A 19,038-nucleotide genomic window follows, 5' to 3' on the forward strand; every position below is an offset into this window, starting at 1 on the left:
AAAATAAAATAGCATTTAAGTACATTAATTATAAGATAAAAAACAAGTCCCAGTTGCACGCCTTTGGCGAACCGTTTTCAATGTTTATCAGTGGGTAACAATGGGCAAAACTCATAAATTGACCCAAAACCGGGTGGCACTACCTGCAATCAACGAAAAGAAAGAATTTTACATTGAAACTAATACCCAACTAAGGTAGTGGCATAAAATATTGGTGGATCACCAGGTACCACTTTTGCATACCTAATGAGGTTTTATTGCTCTACACACTTCTGAAATAGAGTATAGGCAACTAAAAATACAACTTTTTCGTATCTTATCTTATTATCTTCATATCTGGCTTTGTTTTCGAAAAAAAAATTTTAAGTATCTTAACTCATTCTAAAAATTATCCATGGACGACAACATGAAATAAAAACCAATTAATTCGATAAACAATTTCGACCTTAAAGTACATGGGCAAAATATCCATACCCTCCAATGCACGACTTTTTTTTTGGTCTCTTGTGTCTTGTTTACTATGATAATAAATATTCAACTTCTACGATTTTTATTATCAGATTTTTGAAATACAACAAAAAGAAAGAAAGAAAGAAAATGTGCTATATTACGTAAGAATAATCTTGTGTACAAGCATCCTACAAGCTAAAAAAACAAAACAAAAATACAATTTCAAAAACTGACAAAACAATGAACAAATTTAAACACAAGAAGACAAAACTTTTTGAACATACTTGAATTAAAGATAACTAAATAAAACAATCAATTACTAAATAAAGGTAAACTTGTTGACAAAACTAGAGAAGAAAAAAGAAAAAAAAAAACTTTTCAACATGTCCAAGGTTAAAACCTATCATTAAAAAAGTCATCCAGGTTATAATATGCCTTAGCCAATAAAAGCGACTTTAATTCTCTTTTAAATTTCTTAACATCCGATATATGTCTAACACATAGAGGAAAATGATTGTAAATTTTTTTACTTATGTAAATTAATGAGTTTTTGGTAAGGGAAGACGAGAGAGAATGGGTAGGGGAACATCATTTACACGACGAGTCAAATGGCCAGTGTCAAAGGGTAGTTTGGGAATTTTGTGAATAAGAGCAGCTGTTTCTAAGATAAGGAGTGAAAAAAAGAGTTAAGATTTTTTCAGAAATGAAGAGGGGTTTGCAAGAATCTCTTAACTTAGCAGAACACAGGTATCTAACTGCTTTTTTTGAATAACAAAGGCAATGTTAAGTAGCGCCTTATTGGTTAAACCCCAAAAAGGCAAGACATACCGAATATAAGATTCAATAAGTGAAAAGTACACTGAACGTGCAACCACCCCTCCCAGCTCTTGTTTTGCCATTCTTACTGCAAAACATCCAGAAGATAATTTCCCAGCTAAATGTAAAATATGATCTTCAAACCGAAGGCGACCATCAATGGTAATTCCTAGGAACTTGCAGCACTCTTTATTCTGCAAGAGGTAATTTTCGTCAAACATCAGACCCTGAACATCGCACTTAAACCTCATAATAGACGTCTTTCTTACATTAAACACGAGCCTGTTGGAAGCACACCACCCTGATAAAATCTGAAGGTCTTCAAGGATACAAGTCTTAATATTTTCAGAATTTTTATGGCTCCATAGTATGGTGGTATAACAAATACATTGCTTCTTATGACAAATAATTGGCAAGTCCATTCAAGTACCTCCTTTGTCAGCTGGTCTCCTACCTGCTTTGGAGACCAGCTGACAGTGATAGAATTGCTATAAGTAAAATTCAGCTGTCAATTAGCAGTGATTCATTACTCCATCATGAATAATTTTACTAACCATGAAATGACCGACATGCATTTTATTTATGGATTAGCAAATGGAAATGCGGAAGAAGCACGAAGAATTTACCAGGACAGATATCCTAACAGAGTAATTCCATGTGCAAAAACATTTAGAAAACTACATGCACGATTATGTGAAACTGGGAGTTTTAACAAAAATATGGGTGGTGGAAGACCAGAAGCTATAACAACGCCTGAACTGGAAGAAGCTATACTTGATGCGATAGAAGAAGATCCTTCCAATAGTATCAGGAAGATTGCACTGCAGCTTGAAGTCAGTTTAAAAAGCGTCTAAAAAGAAACCTCCTGCATCCATATCACATACAGCGTGTACAAGCTCTACTGCCTCGAGATTTTCATCCAAGATTAATGTTTTGCAGGTGGTTGATTCATACGATGGCACACAATAATAATTTCCTACCAAATATTTTATTTACGGACGAGGCAAATTTTTCAAGAGATGCTATTATGAACTTCCACAATGATCATTTTTGGGCCGACGAAAATCCCCACGTTATTAGAGAAACTCATTTTCAGCAACAATTTTCGCTCAACGTTTGTATAGGAATTATTGGTGACTACCTAATTGGCCCATTTTTTTTACCGGCAAGATTAACAGGTGAATCCTACACGGATTTCTTGCAACACCATTTACCCACTTTATTAGAAGAAGTACCCCTACAAGTAAGAGTCAACATGTGGTTTATGCACGACGGGGCTCCAGCTCATTTCAGTCTTCTTGCTCGTCAGCATCTGGATTACTATTTATGGGGCCATCTGAAGGCTCTTGTTTATAAAACTCCTGTTCTAGATGTGAATGACTTGAGGAATCGGATAATTGTCAATTGCAATATCATAAGGGATACTCCAGGTATTTTTGAGCGTGTCAGACACTCAATGACAAATCGTTGCAGTCGTGTATTTTATCAGAAGGTGGGCATTTTATATAAGACACGAAAAAGTTGTATTTTTAGTTGCTTAAATACAAAAATAAATAAAAAGCTGCAAAACAATTATTGGCCTTGTTTTTTTCTCAACAATACGCATGTGCTGCCCACTGACACTGACACGCCACTGGACCTAATAATTTCAATCTAGTTACAGCTAAATAAGCGTCTTATAACTTCAAATAACTGCCCCAAATTTCAACCAAATCGGTTTAAGGATAGTTATAGAATTTTTAAAATACCGTTATTTTTTTGAACCTTCATCGCCCTGTATCTTAGAAACAAAGCAACTCCCGACATACGTTCATAGGAACTTTTTTTCATAAAACGACCTAACGATTCACCCTGTATAGTTTCGTACCCTAGTTAGGAAAGACCCTGTATATATGAGATATTTCAATGGGTGATTCCTTGTAAAAAAATCTGAAAAAAAGTTTCTATAAACATGAGTCCAGAAATACAGGATGATAATTTTTTTTAAATATTATTTTTTTATTAATATTAAAAAAATATTTACTCGATTCTTTTGAAATTTGGCAGTATTACTTGTTGTATTAAAAGGCTAATTTAGCCTTAATTAGATTAAAATTATAAAGTCCAGTGGCGTCCCGGGGGACATCATAGCAAATATTATTGGCAAAAAAATGTACGCCACTGCTTTTTTTTTTCAACTTTAATATTTGTTTTTTAATTAAGCATTTAAAAATACAACTTTTTCAACTCACTTCGTTTTCGACAAAAAAATAAATACCGTTTTATTGCATGCCACTGGACAAAATTGGTTTATTAATTTCTGGTAAAAAAATCACAGGTGCCTTGGAAAACAAAAATCAAAAACATTTCTATAGGAGCTTTTTATTGCAACAACAACTACAACAAATGTTGGAAATGTCCACCATCCATTACTGTACACCTTCTCACTCGAAGAATCATTGAACGACGCACTCGAACTAAAATTCGAGATCTATTTCTCACTTCTTCGCAAGCATTTACAATTTTGTTTCTTAACTCTTCTATTGTTTGTATGGGACTAGCATAAACCAGACTTTTAAGGTGTCCCCATAAATAAAAATCTATTGGATTTAAGTCAGGGGAGCGAGGTGGCCATTGAATTGGTCCACCTCTTCAAACCCAATTTTCCCTAAAGGTTTTATCTTGATGAGTTCTAACCGCTATTCTAAGATGAGAAGGAGCTCCATCGTGCATAAAAGTTATTTGATTACATTTAGAGAAACTTCTTCCAGCTGTACGGGCAATTCTTGTTGAAGAAATTCTAAGTAAGATTCTCTCAGAAGTGCATTTCTTATATGGCACCTAAAATATTGAATCTGCTTTCTACCGATGTAAAGGAAATAATGCACTTCAGAGCAAAGTTTAAAAAAGCCGTAAAAGTCTTTATTTTAAACTTTGATTATAGAAAATTGAAATCGGGCTTTGCATAAAAACCTCTTTTGCCTGTATCCATACCAAATATTTTAGTCGCGTTATGTATTTGTGTCATATTATCTTAGTAGTTTTATTATTCTATTATTGGTAAGTAATACCTTGTGATTAATGTCAGAAATATAATAAATATTATGCCACTGTAGCTGCTGGGCCTCCTCCCCAAATGAAGATTAAAGAACTTTTTTACATAATTTAGATTTTGGTAAATTTAAAATCGCTTGAACTAAATTATGATCAGATATGGACTCCGATATACACTCGATGTTACTGCTAGCTACAATGACGCCAATAAGGGTATTAGACCGATTGTTGATTCTAGTAGGATTATTAATCAGTTGCCGAAGATGGAATACTTCCAAAAGATACTTAAAGTTTTGAGTTGCTGCAGTTGGTCTCAGTAAATCTATATTTAAGTCCCCCTTAAAAATATACTACCATAGCATGGAACAGAAATGGTAAAAATATCTTCTACAAGTTCAAGGAATATAGGCATGCTAGAAGAGGGTGGCCTATACATATTTACTAATAAAATATTTTTTTTATTTGCAATAAATAAACTTTATTCTTAAATACTCAAACTCATCAGTTATATGGGGAAATGTTACTAAGAGAACAAATGACTTTCTTTGCATAAATACCAATCCCGACGCCCCGCCCATTTCGATCTTTCCTCATAAAATTATAATTATACATGTTAAAAATCAAGCTGTCATCATCTGGTGTAAGCCAAGGTTCTGTAACTCAACCAAAATATCAAACTCATATTCACTGGCATAATTTAGAAATTCATCAAAACCGGTTTTTATGGAACGAAGATTTAAATGAGCAACACTGAAATTGGCCTCAGATTGCCGATCCTGCAGGATTTCAAAACTATCCCCCATTGTATACGTCAACCCTTCGCCACCCCAACCCCCACCGCCCCATCCTTCCAAATTCCATGTCATTCCACAAAAAAAAAAACAGTCAACTATACGGTAATATGCAAACATACAGTGAGGACGCGCAAGTTGGAAAAAATTCATTTTAAATTCAGGGGTGTGTTCGAAAAAAAAACGCTCAGACACGTCCATTTTTATTATTTGTCGATGCAATTTTTTTGATGATGAATTCATGTATACAAAAATAAGCACATTTAACTTTATTTTGGACAAGAGAACACGTGGACAAAAATAATAAATATTATTTTTAATAATAATTAATAATATTGACGTCCAATTTCGGGACATCCTACATAGTAGGTCTTCAATTTTAACTTTCTCTTAATTGGCTATCTAATTTATCAAGCCCGATTTTAGGATCCCATGAATCTATACAAACCTAATCATTATACAAAATATCTATATAGCTGCTTACGCCATAATAAAAAACTGCGTATTTGAAATTGTTTATAGAGAAACAACATAAAACCCAATTTGGCGCGACTTCATCGTCTTTCTCTTAAATAAGTCCAGCGGGGCATGAGAACCAATCATTAGCTTCCTGAAAGCGTTTTCTGTAAAAGTGAATCACGAAACAATTTTCATGGAATGAAATTGTTCATGTTCAGCCGAGAAAGGACGCTTATTATTTTGAATTCCCACACAGCGGAGCCGCGTGTATGTGCAATATAACCGGGAGGCCAGCAGCTGTGTTGTCAGGTCGTACAAATTATCGTCTAACTAATCATATTTGGCATGTACGTGAAATAAAAATTTTGCTGGGAGTGTCGACTGATAAATTAATTGAATTAATGTTGTGGTTTAATTATTTATGATGTAAGATAATATACCATACCAAGGATTCCCGAAATGGAAAAAACTTACTTTTTTACGTACTTGGAAGGATTAACTATATTTTTTCTTAGATTAAATTAATCTAAAACAATTGATCACCAATCTGATTGTTTAACAATTCAGCTTTCTACGACTTCTGATAACCAGCCTTCAATGAGTTCTGCTATGCAGCATTCTTTTAATATTTCCCATGTCAATATTAAAATCCCCAAAGCAAAAGAGTCCATCGCCCAAGAAAAACTTAATCCAGATGTGCTCAATAAATTCGGTACCTACTCAATTACCCCTAGAATTTCTGTCCTGTCTCACAAAATTATAGTCTGGTAAATGATCACCTTATATCACTATGTAGCCATGTTTCAGAATTTATCAAATTTATTAGGTAAGGAACATGCATTTATATGTGCCAAGGAAATCATAGTAAGAACAGAATAAATAGGAGAAATAAAAAAAAAGAAAATGGAGCTTTGAAAATAGATACTAAAGAGTTCCCAGAAATCAGAAAAAAAAGTTCCTACCAAAAATTCTTAAAGACACAACCCATGCATGCATACTGTTGTTTAATTTGTGGCTTTTTCTTAAAAACAAGTTTTACTTACGTTATTTAAAACTTGAATTATTACTTTAAAAGATATGGCTTAAAAATAAGAATAATAACAATTAGTCTACGAGAAAAGTCTTATCAGTCAACACCATACTAAACAGTTAAATAAATGTTTTTATGCAATTGTTGAGTATTTTAATTTTGTATTATTATTTCAGAAGCTTTAGCTTAACAATAAGAGCAATCAGAGTTATGTTTACAGATTGTTTATGCAAAAGCTTTTCTCTATTAATTCCTCCATAATTTGCCTTCTAGTGTTAACATGTGTATCAAATGAATCAAGTCAATATAAAATTTGGGCTGTTTCTTAATACAAATTAAAATTAACAAATTGATAGTTTTTCTTAATAAAGGTACTGGAAAACTTTTTGATACTGTGTATTTCCATCTCTAACATGTATGCAAGCTTGGAGACTCCTGCCTGTACTGTCTATGAGATATGCTCTTGAGAATATACACTTAACCATTTAAAGAAACCCAACCATGACAATAACAGCACTCCAAAGAGATAACTGTGATGTTTTGGGAGTTCAAATATAAGTCTTTACATTGCAGAGGCAAATACTGACAACAAATTTAAGGTGTCGCCTGTGCCTAAAGTTATGTCATCCAAACACTATTAATAATAAAGATCAATCAGTATTTTATCAACCGCATCTAAATTGTTAGAAAAATTGTAAAGATTTAAATGCTTGACCTTGCGAGGAGGAATATAATTCTAAAATTTAGTGTGGTTTTCAGCCTAATTATGGTTGAACAACAGCTTTTTAAAAAATAACCAGTGACATATCTTTGTCACTTTTTAAGTTTGTCACAGTTGACACAAAGTTATTATGAGTGAAATGAAACTGTTATACAGAGTGTTTCAAAATTCGCTACATATATTTTAAGGGCGTATTCCTGAGGTCAAAATTTTTTTTTCCTATAAACATGGGTCCTAAAATGTACCCCCTTCAAGCTACAGCCATCGCAAGAAGTGTAAAAAAAAATCAATTTTTTAAAACTATGTCTACAGTTTTGCATCAAATTTAACGAAATTTGGAATACCCCTGTTATTTTAGGCGGTCTATTTACTCTTTATCTTAGAAAAGGTGTAAAACTAATTTTAAGGGATAAACTGAGGGGGTGCACACTTTTGACGGCCAAAATTTTAGGTACGCATACATTTTTTTAAAAATTAAGCTACACCAGAATATGGGCCATACAAAAATCTATATTTTATGTTTCTTGCATTTTTTTGATAATACGAATAGTTTTTGAGAAAATCACCGATTAATAAAAGGCTACCAATAACGTAATAATTAAAATTTAAACAGATAATATTAAGTAGTAGGCTGTGACTATTTGTTTTAGGACATTTTTTAAGCGGCACGACATTTAACAATAAATAGGTAAACTAGTTTTGCTATTGTTGAAACTTTGTTATTGAGGTTTTTTTCAATAAATTGATGAACAATTATTTACATTAAAAAATGACGGTTTATAAAAATACAAAAATTGGTTAAAAAATTATTTTACATTTATTAACATAATAATTAATAATTTTTTAAATAAACAATAAACTTCTGAGAAACAAATATTTTTTTTTATAAAAGGTGTTCGAAATGGGGTATGTAAAAGGCTTTTTACATATCCCAAAAAAAAAAAATCCAGAGGATTGCAGTCCGGGGAGCGTGGAGGCCATGGTATTGCGCCTGCTCTACCAATCCATCTCTCAGAAAACACAAAGTTCAAATAGTCACGCACTGTTATACGGATACGGAAATGAGGGGGGGCACCGTCATGCATAAACCACATCATGTTCGCTCGCACATTTAACGGTACATTGTCTAGTAAACCATTTAAATGGTGCTGTAGAAAGTCTAAATAAGTGTCGCCAACTAAAATTCTAGGAAAAAAGAAAGGACCAATTAACTCATCTCCCACTAAACCTGCCCATACATTAAGGCTAAAGTGCTCCTGGTGGTGAGATTGCCTAATTTCGTGCCGATTCTCTGCTGCCCAAACATGCACATTGTGAAAATTCACCACCCCTTCCCGCGAAAAATGAGCTTCGTCTGTGAATATAATACTTGATAAAAAATTATTATCTCTCGCGCATCTCTGAAGTAACCACCTTGCAAACTGTAAGCGCCTTGGGAAATCTTGAGGTAGCAAAGCTTGAACTCTTTGAATATGGCAGTTGCATGAGAAACATCCAAATTCCGAGCTATTTGTCGGGTGCTTAGGCCAGGATCGTCGTCGATGGCATTCAAAATTTGCTCCTCTGTCACTGGGTTTCGTGCTTGTTGCGGTCTGCCTGCAATGGCCTGCATTGTTCCTGGGGGGTCCGAAAACTACCGTATTCCCTAAGATGCCGATGTGACTCTGAAAATGTTCGTACATTCGGGAGTCGGCGATTAGGAAACCTTAACTGATACAATCTTTCAGCTTCGTACGCGTTACCATCAGCAAGACCATAAACAAAATGGATGTCTGCAAGATGTTCGAATGAATAACGTTTATTTTCCATTTTAGCAATGTTAGCGTGTAGAAATAAAACATGGGAATAAAAACTACACTTTAAATCGAAAACGGGAAGTAAACTACTGGAATTAAACAAAGTCAACAATGACAGTAAATTTATTTTACACCAAATGTCAAGCAAGTTAAAAAATGTCTAAAACAAATACTCACAGCCTACTACTAAAACCTCAAAAATAAAAATGTCAACAATTGCGAAACACAGCCTACTTCTTAAATTTTTTCTTTGATTTTTAATTTACGATATTGCTATTCTTTTATTCACCGGCGATTTTCTCAAAAACTAATAGTCGTATGAAAAAAATGCAAGAGACCAAAAATTTAAATTTTTGTATGGTCTTTTTTTTTTGGTGTAGCTTAATTTTTAAAAAAATGTATGTACACATAAAATTTTGGCCGTCAAAAGTTTGCACCCCCTCAGTTTACCCCTTAAAATTAGCTTTACGCCTTTTCTAAGATAAAGAGTAAATAGACCGCCTAAAATAACGGGGGTATTCCAAATTTCGTTAAATTTGATGCACAACTGTAGACACAGTTTTAAAAATTGATTTTTTTACACCTCTTGCGATGGCTGTAGCTTGAAGCGGGTGCATTTTAGGACCCATGTTTATAGGAAAAAAAAGTCTTATTTTGACCTCAGGAATACACCCTTAAAATGTATGTAGTGAATTTTGAAACACCCTGTAGTATTATAGTATAATAGCTAATGATTGGTTCTCTTCCTGAGACCTTAAATTTAATTAATTATTACTTGCACCATATTTCAGAGTGGGTTATTAAGAATTTACATTCTATAAATTGCAATTTTGTTTACAAAATGTAATATCCAATTGGATAATATACCAACAATAACACCAATCAAGGTAAAAATTAATAATCTTGAGTGAGAGTGGGTAGACTAAGTTAAAAACCGGGCTCTTTCCATGGATAAAACATTGTCCTTCGATGCACATGTGAATAATATTTTCTAAAAACCATATTACAGAATTTAAAAAAAAAATTACCATCTAATACAAATAAATTTTTTTCTGAAGGCTTAGTGAACCTGGATATCTAAATATTGTAAATGGACTTACCTGCAATTTACTAAAGATCTATCATGAAAAGAACATGTTAGCCAATATGTAAATGGACAACAATGTCTATGGTCTCAATATGGCCCATAGAAGGTTCCTAAGTATAAGCTGTATTGCAAATATATTATTAAATTTGTATGAACCACCCTACATTTCAGAATTTCTTATTCTAAGAGGTGATACACATAGTGTGAATATTTGCTTTAAAAATACACTCTCAACATCTCTTCATAGAATAGAATTTCTCAGAAAAGAGCTTATTTGTATATACCTCAGCAAGTGTATATAATAGCATACCTGCAAAAAGTTAAAGCACTAAGGATGGTTGATTTTAAAAATTATGTAAGAAAAATTTTAATAAATGAATGATAGTATGGGTGTAAATAATGGTATAATATACCTATTTGCTCAGTTCTCTTTTTTTATGTTTGCTTAGTTCATTGTAGAGTTAGTTTTAATATTTTCTTTCACAGGTGGTTATTAAAATATGCTTAGTGGTACTTCCCACCTTTGTATGTATATTATCTTTTTTTTACATGATATGCAATAAAGAATAATGATTTTTTTTTATTGAGAAAGATTTGAACTTTTATAAAAGTTCAAATCTTTGAGTGATTTATAAAAGTAATCAATCTTTAAAAGTGAGTGGCACCTATAGGTGCCACTCACTTTGCCCACAAGTGTTGAATTTGAACATGTTTTTATGTTCTTTTAACATGTATATAAGTATTTTAGTGTAGTGTGTGTCAGAAACTGTTGAAAAGTGTTTTCTGTTATGTTATATATATATATAGGGTGTACCTAATAAATAAACAAGGAAGAAATCTTCTGCAAATATCTATGAAAAGCTATTGCAATCCAACAAAATCAATGTTGCATCTTCAAAATTAAAATATAATGTTCTCTCTTATTCACTCTCATTATTTTTTTTAAAAAGGGCGGCTTTTTTTCAATCTGAAATATTTTTATCAGTTGATGAATTGTTCGCTACTCATTACCCTATAAAACCTTTTACAGTCTTGCCAACTTTCTTTTTCTTGTTCAAAGCTATTTTATAATGAATAATCATAAAGAAGTAGTACAGGTATACATAAGAAAAGCTTTGTGTAATAGGGTGAATGCGCCAGTTAGCCGACCAGTGCCTATTCTCGACCATTTATGTATAAAACAATAAAAAACAAGAACCGAACTCGTTATCTTTTTCATAATCCTTATTCCCGCTTTCAACCATCCGTAATAGAGATTTTAAAATTTCCCGCGCAATCTCTGCTTAAAACAGTCAGCCATTACAGACGTTGTAAATGCTGCCAGTTGCACGTGTACCTAAGATTTTAGTGATTTTCTAGTGGTATACTCATTAATAAATAGTAAGTAGATCATCATGCTTTATCTTTAACTAATATGTTTTTCGATGTAAGGTAAAAGAAGACCCTTCTTACTTAGTTTTTATAAAAAAAGCATTTTTATTTTTGCATTTTTTGTGAAAATCAAGGTGGTCGTCCATCTGGAACATCAGATTAACGAATTTCCAATTCTCGATCAGGGTGGTCGAGAAATGGTATACGAAATTTAGTTTTTTCGACCACCAATCTTGAATTTATATTTTATTGATTAATTAATAAAAAAAATAATCATGAATCAACAAAATGAATTTTTTGATTTTGAGTCAAATTTGAGCAAATATGTCAATATTATAGGTAACATAATATAATAATATGCTATACCTATTGTTGCAGATGCCGGCGCCTAAAAAATCTAACACAGGGCAACTTTCCGCTGCTAAGCTTCAAAAAACTAAAATAAAAAGGAAACTGTTTCAATACCTGCAGAGTATTGAAACAGTTTTCTTGAATCAGTCTTTAGCAATTAGAGATTGCATTAAACGCAATAAAAACAAAGCATCTGAAAATTAGAGAGGCCAGCAGACAATATAATATTCCAAAAACAACGCTGATAGATAGATTGCACGGAAGAGTATTAGGAGCTCGAAGAAAAACTGGACCAGATCCCATTTTGACTGTAGAAGTAGAGAAAAGGACTACAGACTGGGTTATTAAAATAGCTAAATGTGGATTTCCATTAAAAAAAGCAGATCTCCTTGATACTGTAGAAAAAATTGCCAAAGACATTGACAAAGCAAATTTTTTTAAAAATGGGCGACCAGGTCAAAAATGGTACAAACAGTTTTTAAAAAGACACCCAGAGCTATCTAGCCCAGAGCTATAGAGAAGCTGAACGAATTAACAAGGCCAGAGGTATTGTTACCGAAGAATACGTTAGGGCCTGGTTTAACGATCTGCAAACATATTTGAAGGATAATAATTTCACAGATGTTTTGCATGATCCTAGCCGTATATTTAATGGAGACGAGAGTGGATTTGCTATTTTTTCAAAAAGTGGAAAAGTTTTAGCTCCAAAAGGTTGGAAAAACTTATATCAAGTGAAATGATAAAGAAAATTTGACAGTCCTCCAAAGGCCGTTATTCAAAGCATGCCAACCGATTGGATGTTGGGGCGCTCTGATAGTGGTTGGATGAAGAGTGATGTTTTCTACGAATATATACGTCCGGAAAACACAAATATGTGTGTTACAAAATTTAACTTCTTCTGTCAATTATTCCAAGAAACTCTCAATAATAGCGACATGAAAGGGCAGATAATTAACGGATTTCGGAAATGCGGGTTGTATCCTTTAAATCCAGATAATGTGGATTATACCAAATATGTAAAAAATATACAGGAACAAACCGTGCATTTAGATATAGTAAATATCGAAGAAGATGTTACACCTGCAGAATTGATGGCAGCAAGAAAGGTAATTTTAAAATTAGCTCCTTCCTTGACAGAGTATGGCATCAATGTTGAAGTGATATTGAACGAAATTAAATCTGCTGAAGGAGACGCAAATAGGTTACAAACAGAACAAAATCAAATTCAGGTAGGAGACATTATTAGTTTGCAAGACCTTACAATAGTTTAATTCGATGCTGTAACACTGGAAAACAATTTAGAAGCCATTGCTATAACTGAACCTGAAGCTCAAGATATATAGGCGAAAACTCTAAAAATAATGATCGTGCACCTCTCATAGAATTTGTGTCTGAAGAAAATGAATCACTGATTGAGAATGACTATCCGGCGAGAAGTTCCCCTGCCTTACCAGATAAAACAAACACAGAAAATATAGCGGGTAATAATAATGTTATTGAAGTTAACAGCAAATATTATCTAATAAATGTGTAATTAATGATGTAAGCGCGTCAGTAACAATATCTGACATTCAGCATCCTCCCAAAGCAATGTGATTAAAATCCATCTTGGATAATCATTTGTCATACCCCAAGCCAGTAGAATATAGAGGTAAGAATAGGAATCTAAAGGATAAGTTTCCCAGTGCAATTTCTTCTCAAGCTTGGAGACTAAAGTTAACAAAACAAGAAGATGAGAAGCAACAAAAAGAGGAAGATATAAAAAGGAAGTGACAGGACAGGCAAATGAAAAATAAAAACAAAATTGTGAAAAAGAGGGCAGGAAAGAAAGATGAAAACTCTTTTCAACAACCAGAAGAGTTTGAAAAAGAAAATGATAATAACTTAATAATTGAACAAGGGCATCTGCAATGTTCATCTTGCAATGAAGATTTAATAAGTAATACTGAAGAGGAAGATGAAAAAAATGTCGGATGTGATAAGTGTTCTAGGTGGTACCACATGAAATATACAGACTTCATTAGACTATCTTATGATGACATTTCTGATAGAGAATATACTTGTTTGTTTTGTACATAATAACACTTAAATTTTAGTTGTTGCGCTAATTACAATTTTACTGTTCTTACTTTGTACTAACTCTTTTCTTAAGTATATTTTACTCATTTTTATTCATATATGCATATGCATTTACTTAGTTTTTTAATAGCCAAAGAAGTACCAATTTTCTTTGTAAATTTATGTATTATTTTATAAATACTTATAATAAATTTAGAAACAAACCTGACTCATTTATTTATTTAAAAAGGTTTTTATATTATGGTCAATAAAGAGACCACATAAATCCAGTTCTCTCGACCGCCGGTCAAAAACTGGGCTAAATGTGGTCAACAATATGTCACCTTTGGTCGAAAATTGGAAAAAGGTAGTTTTTTTACATTTTGCCTTGTCAATAATATTTCTTGAAACGATAAATATAATTAATATTTTTTAGCTAGTTTTAATAAATACAAATCAAATATTTTTAGAAACTAAATGTCAGCATTCTTAAAATAACTTTTTTTATCATTTATGAAAGATGGGATTTACGTTAACTGATCATGAATAGGCGTATTCACCCTATATCAGAATAATTTTATGGCTCATGAATGCATATTATCACTTTACTTAATCCTTCTTCTTGTATTCCCAATAAGATTGTACTTATTTAAAACTATCTACTTACCTACTGTTTTTCAGCATGCAATTTCAAATATGGTACTAAACCCTAACTAAAATATTTTGTTAGTAACCTTCACCATATAAACCATATTCAGCTGGTGCCCCCATCATTTCATTACCAAACCAATACCTTCTAGAAAAATCAACAATTTTTTATAATTTTATTCATGTGAAATAAATATGTGACTTACCAACATGTTCCTGTTGATTCTTACATCTGGTTCACTTTGCACAACAATTGACCTCCTTGGCTTGTCATTTTCTACCCAGCTGGTGAGGTTCTGAAGGCTACCATAACAGAATTTCCCTTCATATAACTCTGGCTTATTCAATTCTTCACAACTATAATTTGTCTTTGCCACTTCATACACTTTATTGGGACTCAATTTGTCCTCAAAATCAATATTCTCGCAGCTATGCATTAGTTTAAGCTGCTTTTTAGCCTTCCGAGACTCAAAAGGCACTCTGAAAATTTGTATCAAATTTCCTATGTCCACACTTTTTGAACTTTGCACTGACACTTCATCTGTGGAACTCTTAAAATCAGGAATGTCCTTATCCATGCATTCTTTAACAGAAAGGTCGGTTAATGGTACATCGACAGGGCATTCTATATAGGTCAGGCCAGAGTCTACATCACCATACCTCACAGCATGACAAGACTTCGGAGAATGCTCATTACCATCTAAAACAATCCTACCATTCAACCTTACATGCTCATCATTATTATGCTTTTGTAACAGCCCAGAGTTGCATTCAAAATGGTTCCTAATATTATCAAATACCCTGATATTGTTCAAATTGTTGAAATGTTTAGCCTCTGCAATTGTTTCAGGTTTGCTATTTTTATAAGGGCTTTTATTATTTAATTGTATACCAGAATGTTTCAGGTCAAATAAATTCTCTGGAAAGTCATTGCCATTGATGCCCTGTGGCCTATTGTTCACATGTGGTTTTTTATTGTTATTGATAATCTGTGGGCGATAAGTAGGGAATTCTACTACCAAAATTCTATCACTTACATTTCCACAATCATCCCTATACCCTATTCCAGAGTCAGAATTACTTGAGGCACTTGGTTGTGGTGAGTTTGCCATTATTGGGTTATTTTGCTCATTTAACTGAGCACCCTCATTAGGCAACTTATAAATTGTTTGAATTAAATTTACTACATACAATGCACTCCTGGGAAACTCTAAGCAAGCTGCTGTAGTTGGATCTGGAGTGCACACTATTCGGAAATTCTCAGCTCTATTTATATGGATTTGATGATCTACTATTTTGGAGTCTACTACAAAAACATGACAGCTGTTAGAAATATCTACATCAGTCTTGCAGTTTTTGTTAACAGGCTTATTTTCTGACATTGCGCTTGTTACAATGCCAAAATACCTGGATTCTTTATCAGTGGGTGAGCCAGCATAAACAACACGATTAGTAGGGTAAATAGCAATTATATGGTTACCAGAATTCTTTAAGGTTAGGCATGTAGGTAAAATGGTCATTAATACAGTTGTGGGAGTTCGTTTTTCTTGTCTCAGTCTCTTAATACAGTTGCAAACAGTTTGTAAACGAGAGTTGGGCAATAGTTGCTTAGGCATTTCTATTGTTCCTAAATAACCTATTAAGGCCTTATATTCTATAGGACCTCCTTCATCATCCATTGGCAGAGAATTGGATACATTTAAAGATACATTTGGGCTAGGATCTTGTTCCTCATATAAATTAGCACTTGTACTGGGCTTTATAATATGATCCCTTACTTTTGAGACAGTTTTATCATTCGGCTCAACAGTAATACCTTTATGTGGTCTTCTATACTGTCTAGGCTTGTGCATATACTTGGGTTTCCTCCCAACAAATCTACCACCATCTAATTCATCATCGCTACTATCCGAATAATAATTTTCCGCGATGGTGATCTTAATGGGGCCCACACAGTTGCTAATGAGGCTAGCAACTGCATCATGAGCCATTTTGGACACTGGAATTCCATTCACTGAAATGAGGAAATCACCGGCGCGAAGGCCCGCCTGGTCCGCGGGCGATTTTCCGACGATACAAGACAAAATACACGGTTGCTGACCTGAAATCGTAAAACCGAATCCATTTGGGCCCCTCATCACTTCCACTGTCCTCAGGCCATAGTTTGGCCGCTTTTTTCGACGTCTATTTTGATGCATCGCGACGTTAAGTTTAATTAAAAAGGACCGAGAGTCAATTAATGATTGATTTTGGCACTAATCAAACACGTAATAAGTTTAAAATCCGAAGTTTTATGTTTTTTTTTCGAAATATTTATTAGTAGTGGCACTCAGTACACATCACGTCACAAAACACAAACAATAAGTTCATATGACAACTGACAGATCAACCTTCATTCCTTCCATTCTTCTTCTTAAGTCGGGTAAGGTCCATTAGCCACAACAGAAGGCCTTATCATAGAATTATAGGGAGTAAAAAAAAGTAAGTAATAAGAATAGAAATAAGTAAAGAGTAGTATTACCAAGGCCTTAGAAGCTTGGGTGATCGAAAGAACATCGAAAAAGCTTCTAATTCTCGATATATAGTGTGTCCCAGGATGAGCGAATGTATACGTTAAAATTACAAAAAATTTTGGGGTTGAAATTTTACCGTTTGGCATTTAGCCCTGCTTAATTAAAAAATAAAATTAAGCATGTTTTTAATTTTTTTTAAATCAAGCATACGAGCATTTCTTAAATTTTATGAGTCGGTAAAGTAGTATTTCTTGGCAAGATATAAAAAAAATGTTTATAAGAAAAAGTTGTTTAGAATGCAAAATTATGCCCGAATACCGAATTTCATAACCATAGGCCTACTACTGATTTTTACGTTGAAATTAATTTTTTTTATTTATTAATTATTTAATTATTTATTCTCACTTTTTTAAAAGTTTAAACAAAAAACAAATAAATATTATTAGTTAAAATAGAGAAAATTATTTTAAGAATTATTGCCCTTGGACTAATTCTTTTTGTGATCGGTAGGAATTTTTTGCTCGTGGCTTTTGCTCATGCCGCTTATTATATTGGGTTCTTTTTTACTCCACTTACGAGTTTTTGTCGAACTTTTTAAAATGTAAACATTCTCAATTAAATGTGGCAACTACTATAAAACATTGTCACTATTAAAGTTATGTACAAAAGACATACTTATGTCATTATCTTATTGTAAAGTTTATAAAAGTTATTAACCCATTCGCGGACAAAACAAATTTTTTGGGGTCTTCCTGGGACATTTATATTTTTTTTTTAACGGCATGTCTTAAGGTCATAAATTATATGTCTGTTAGAATTTTTTTGTTTGTGGTGTTTTTTCGTAGAGAAACAGCCAGACTTCTATTGCAGACCTGTCCCTTTGGATAACACCTTGCGTTATATAGGGACAAGACTGCTTATGCAGACAATATATTTATTGAAAGGTTCCATAGGTACTACGAAATAATATATCATGTATAAAAATAAAAGTTTTTATTCACAAAAGTAAGAAACTACAAAAATATTAATTCATATGCTTATAACATAGGTATTACAAAAACCGAAATTCATTTATTGGAATAAAAATTTTCAAAGCATTGCCCAACACACAATAGGGGATGCGTTTCGCAAACCTTACATCTCCATGATGTCTGCCCGCGTTTGTCATGCTTAGAACACTCCCGGTATCGCAGGAAATGACTTTTGCGTTTAGAGTTGGGCGGGACTGGTATTTTTTCTAAGACATGTAGAACTTCAGGTACAATTGTCTCCTCAGCTGTAACGTGTGCCGCAGGGACTGAAACTTTTGCACCTTGGTTCACCAGTTTTCTTCCCTCTCTAATTATTTGGAATCCCAAGTAATCCCCTAATGATACTCTCCTGAAATTGAAGTAAATTTGTTTTTGATTTTGTGATATCTCGATAGAGCAAGAAACTATTTATAACTGTAACATCTAACAGATGAAATATCACCTTTTTGTACCATCTGATTGATTTTCTGGGGCAGCTATAATAGGAAGTAAACTGATCACATCTCTCTATTCCTGACATATTCATGTTATATTCGTGAATTTCTTTTGGCTTTTGTAGTTTTTTCCCATAAGAATTCGAAACCTCTATCATCGTTGGGTGAAATTTGGTAGTAATGCACAAAATATCGTGCTTGTCTTTCCATTTGCTGACATACACTTTACCATTTCTTTTCCAAATATGGTCGCCTCTTTTGAGTTTTTTTGTCGTAACTACTTTTGGGTTTTGTTTTCGATTTGATCTCAAAGTACCTGTCATGTGAGTTTTTCTACGAAGGAGAATTTTGGACAACCCCACGCTATTATAATTGTCCATTATCAAGTGATGACCTTTATCTAAAAATGGCTGCATTAGTCTGAATACCAATGCCTGTAGCTTGGAAAC

The 19,038-nt window shown here is 33.2% G+C and overlaps 1 protein-coding gene across 3 annotated transcripts in view; it reads right to left on the bottom strand.

The window, feature by feature from the left end:
• LOC126736885 (regulator of G-protein signaling loco) overlaps nt 1-16,958 on the bottom strand; it is a 199,111-nt gene extending 182,153 nt beyond the window's left edge. Inside the window, exons 1-2 of one of the 3 annotated variants that reach the window (XR_007660817.1) lie at nt 14,818-16,958; nt 14,631-14,759 (exon numbers count right to left, since the gene is read on the bottom strand). Coding sequence is in view for 2 of the 3 variants with exons in the window: in XM_050441494.1 (XP_050297451.1) it covers nt 14,818-16,809 (1,992 nt within the window). In the remaining variant the exon portion in view is untranslated. The remainder of the gene's footprint in view (nt 1-14,630; nt 14,760-14,817) is intronic. The other 2 variants (XM_050441495.1, XM_050441494.1) reach the window with 2 other exon arrangements.
• Between the last annotated feature and the right edge of the window lie 2,080 nt (nt 16,959-19,038).

This window comes from Anthonomus grandis, chromosome 5 (genome assembly GCF_022605725.1).
Source record: "Anthonomus grandis grandis chromosome 5, icAntGran1.3, whole genome shotgun sequence".
Taxonomy (NCBI): Eukaryota; Metazoa; Arthropoda; class Insecta; order Coleoptera; family Curculionidae; genus Anthonomus; species Anthonomus grandis.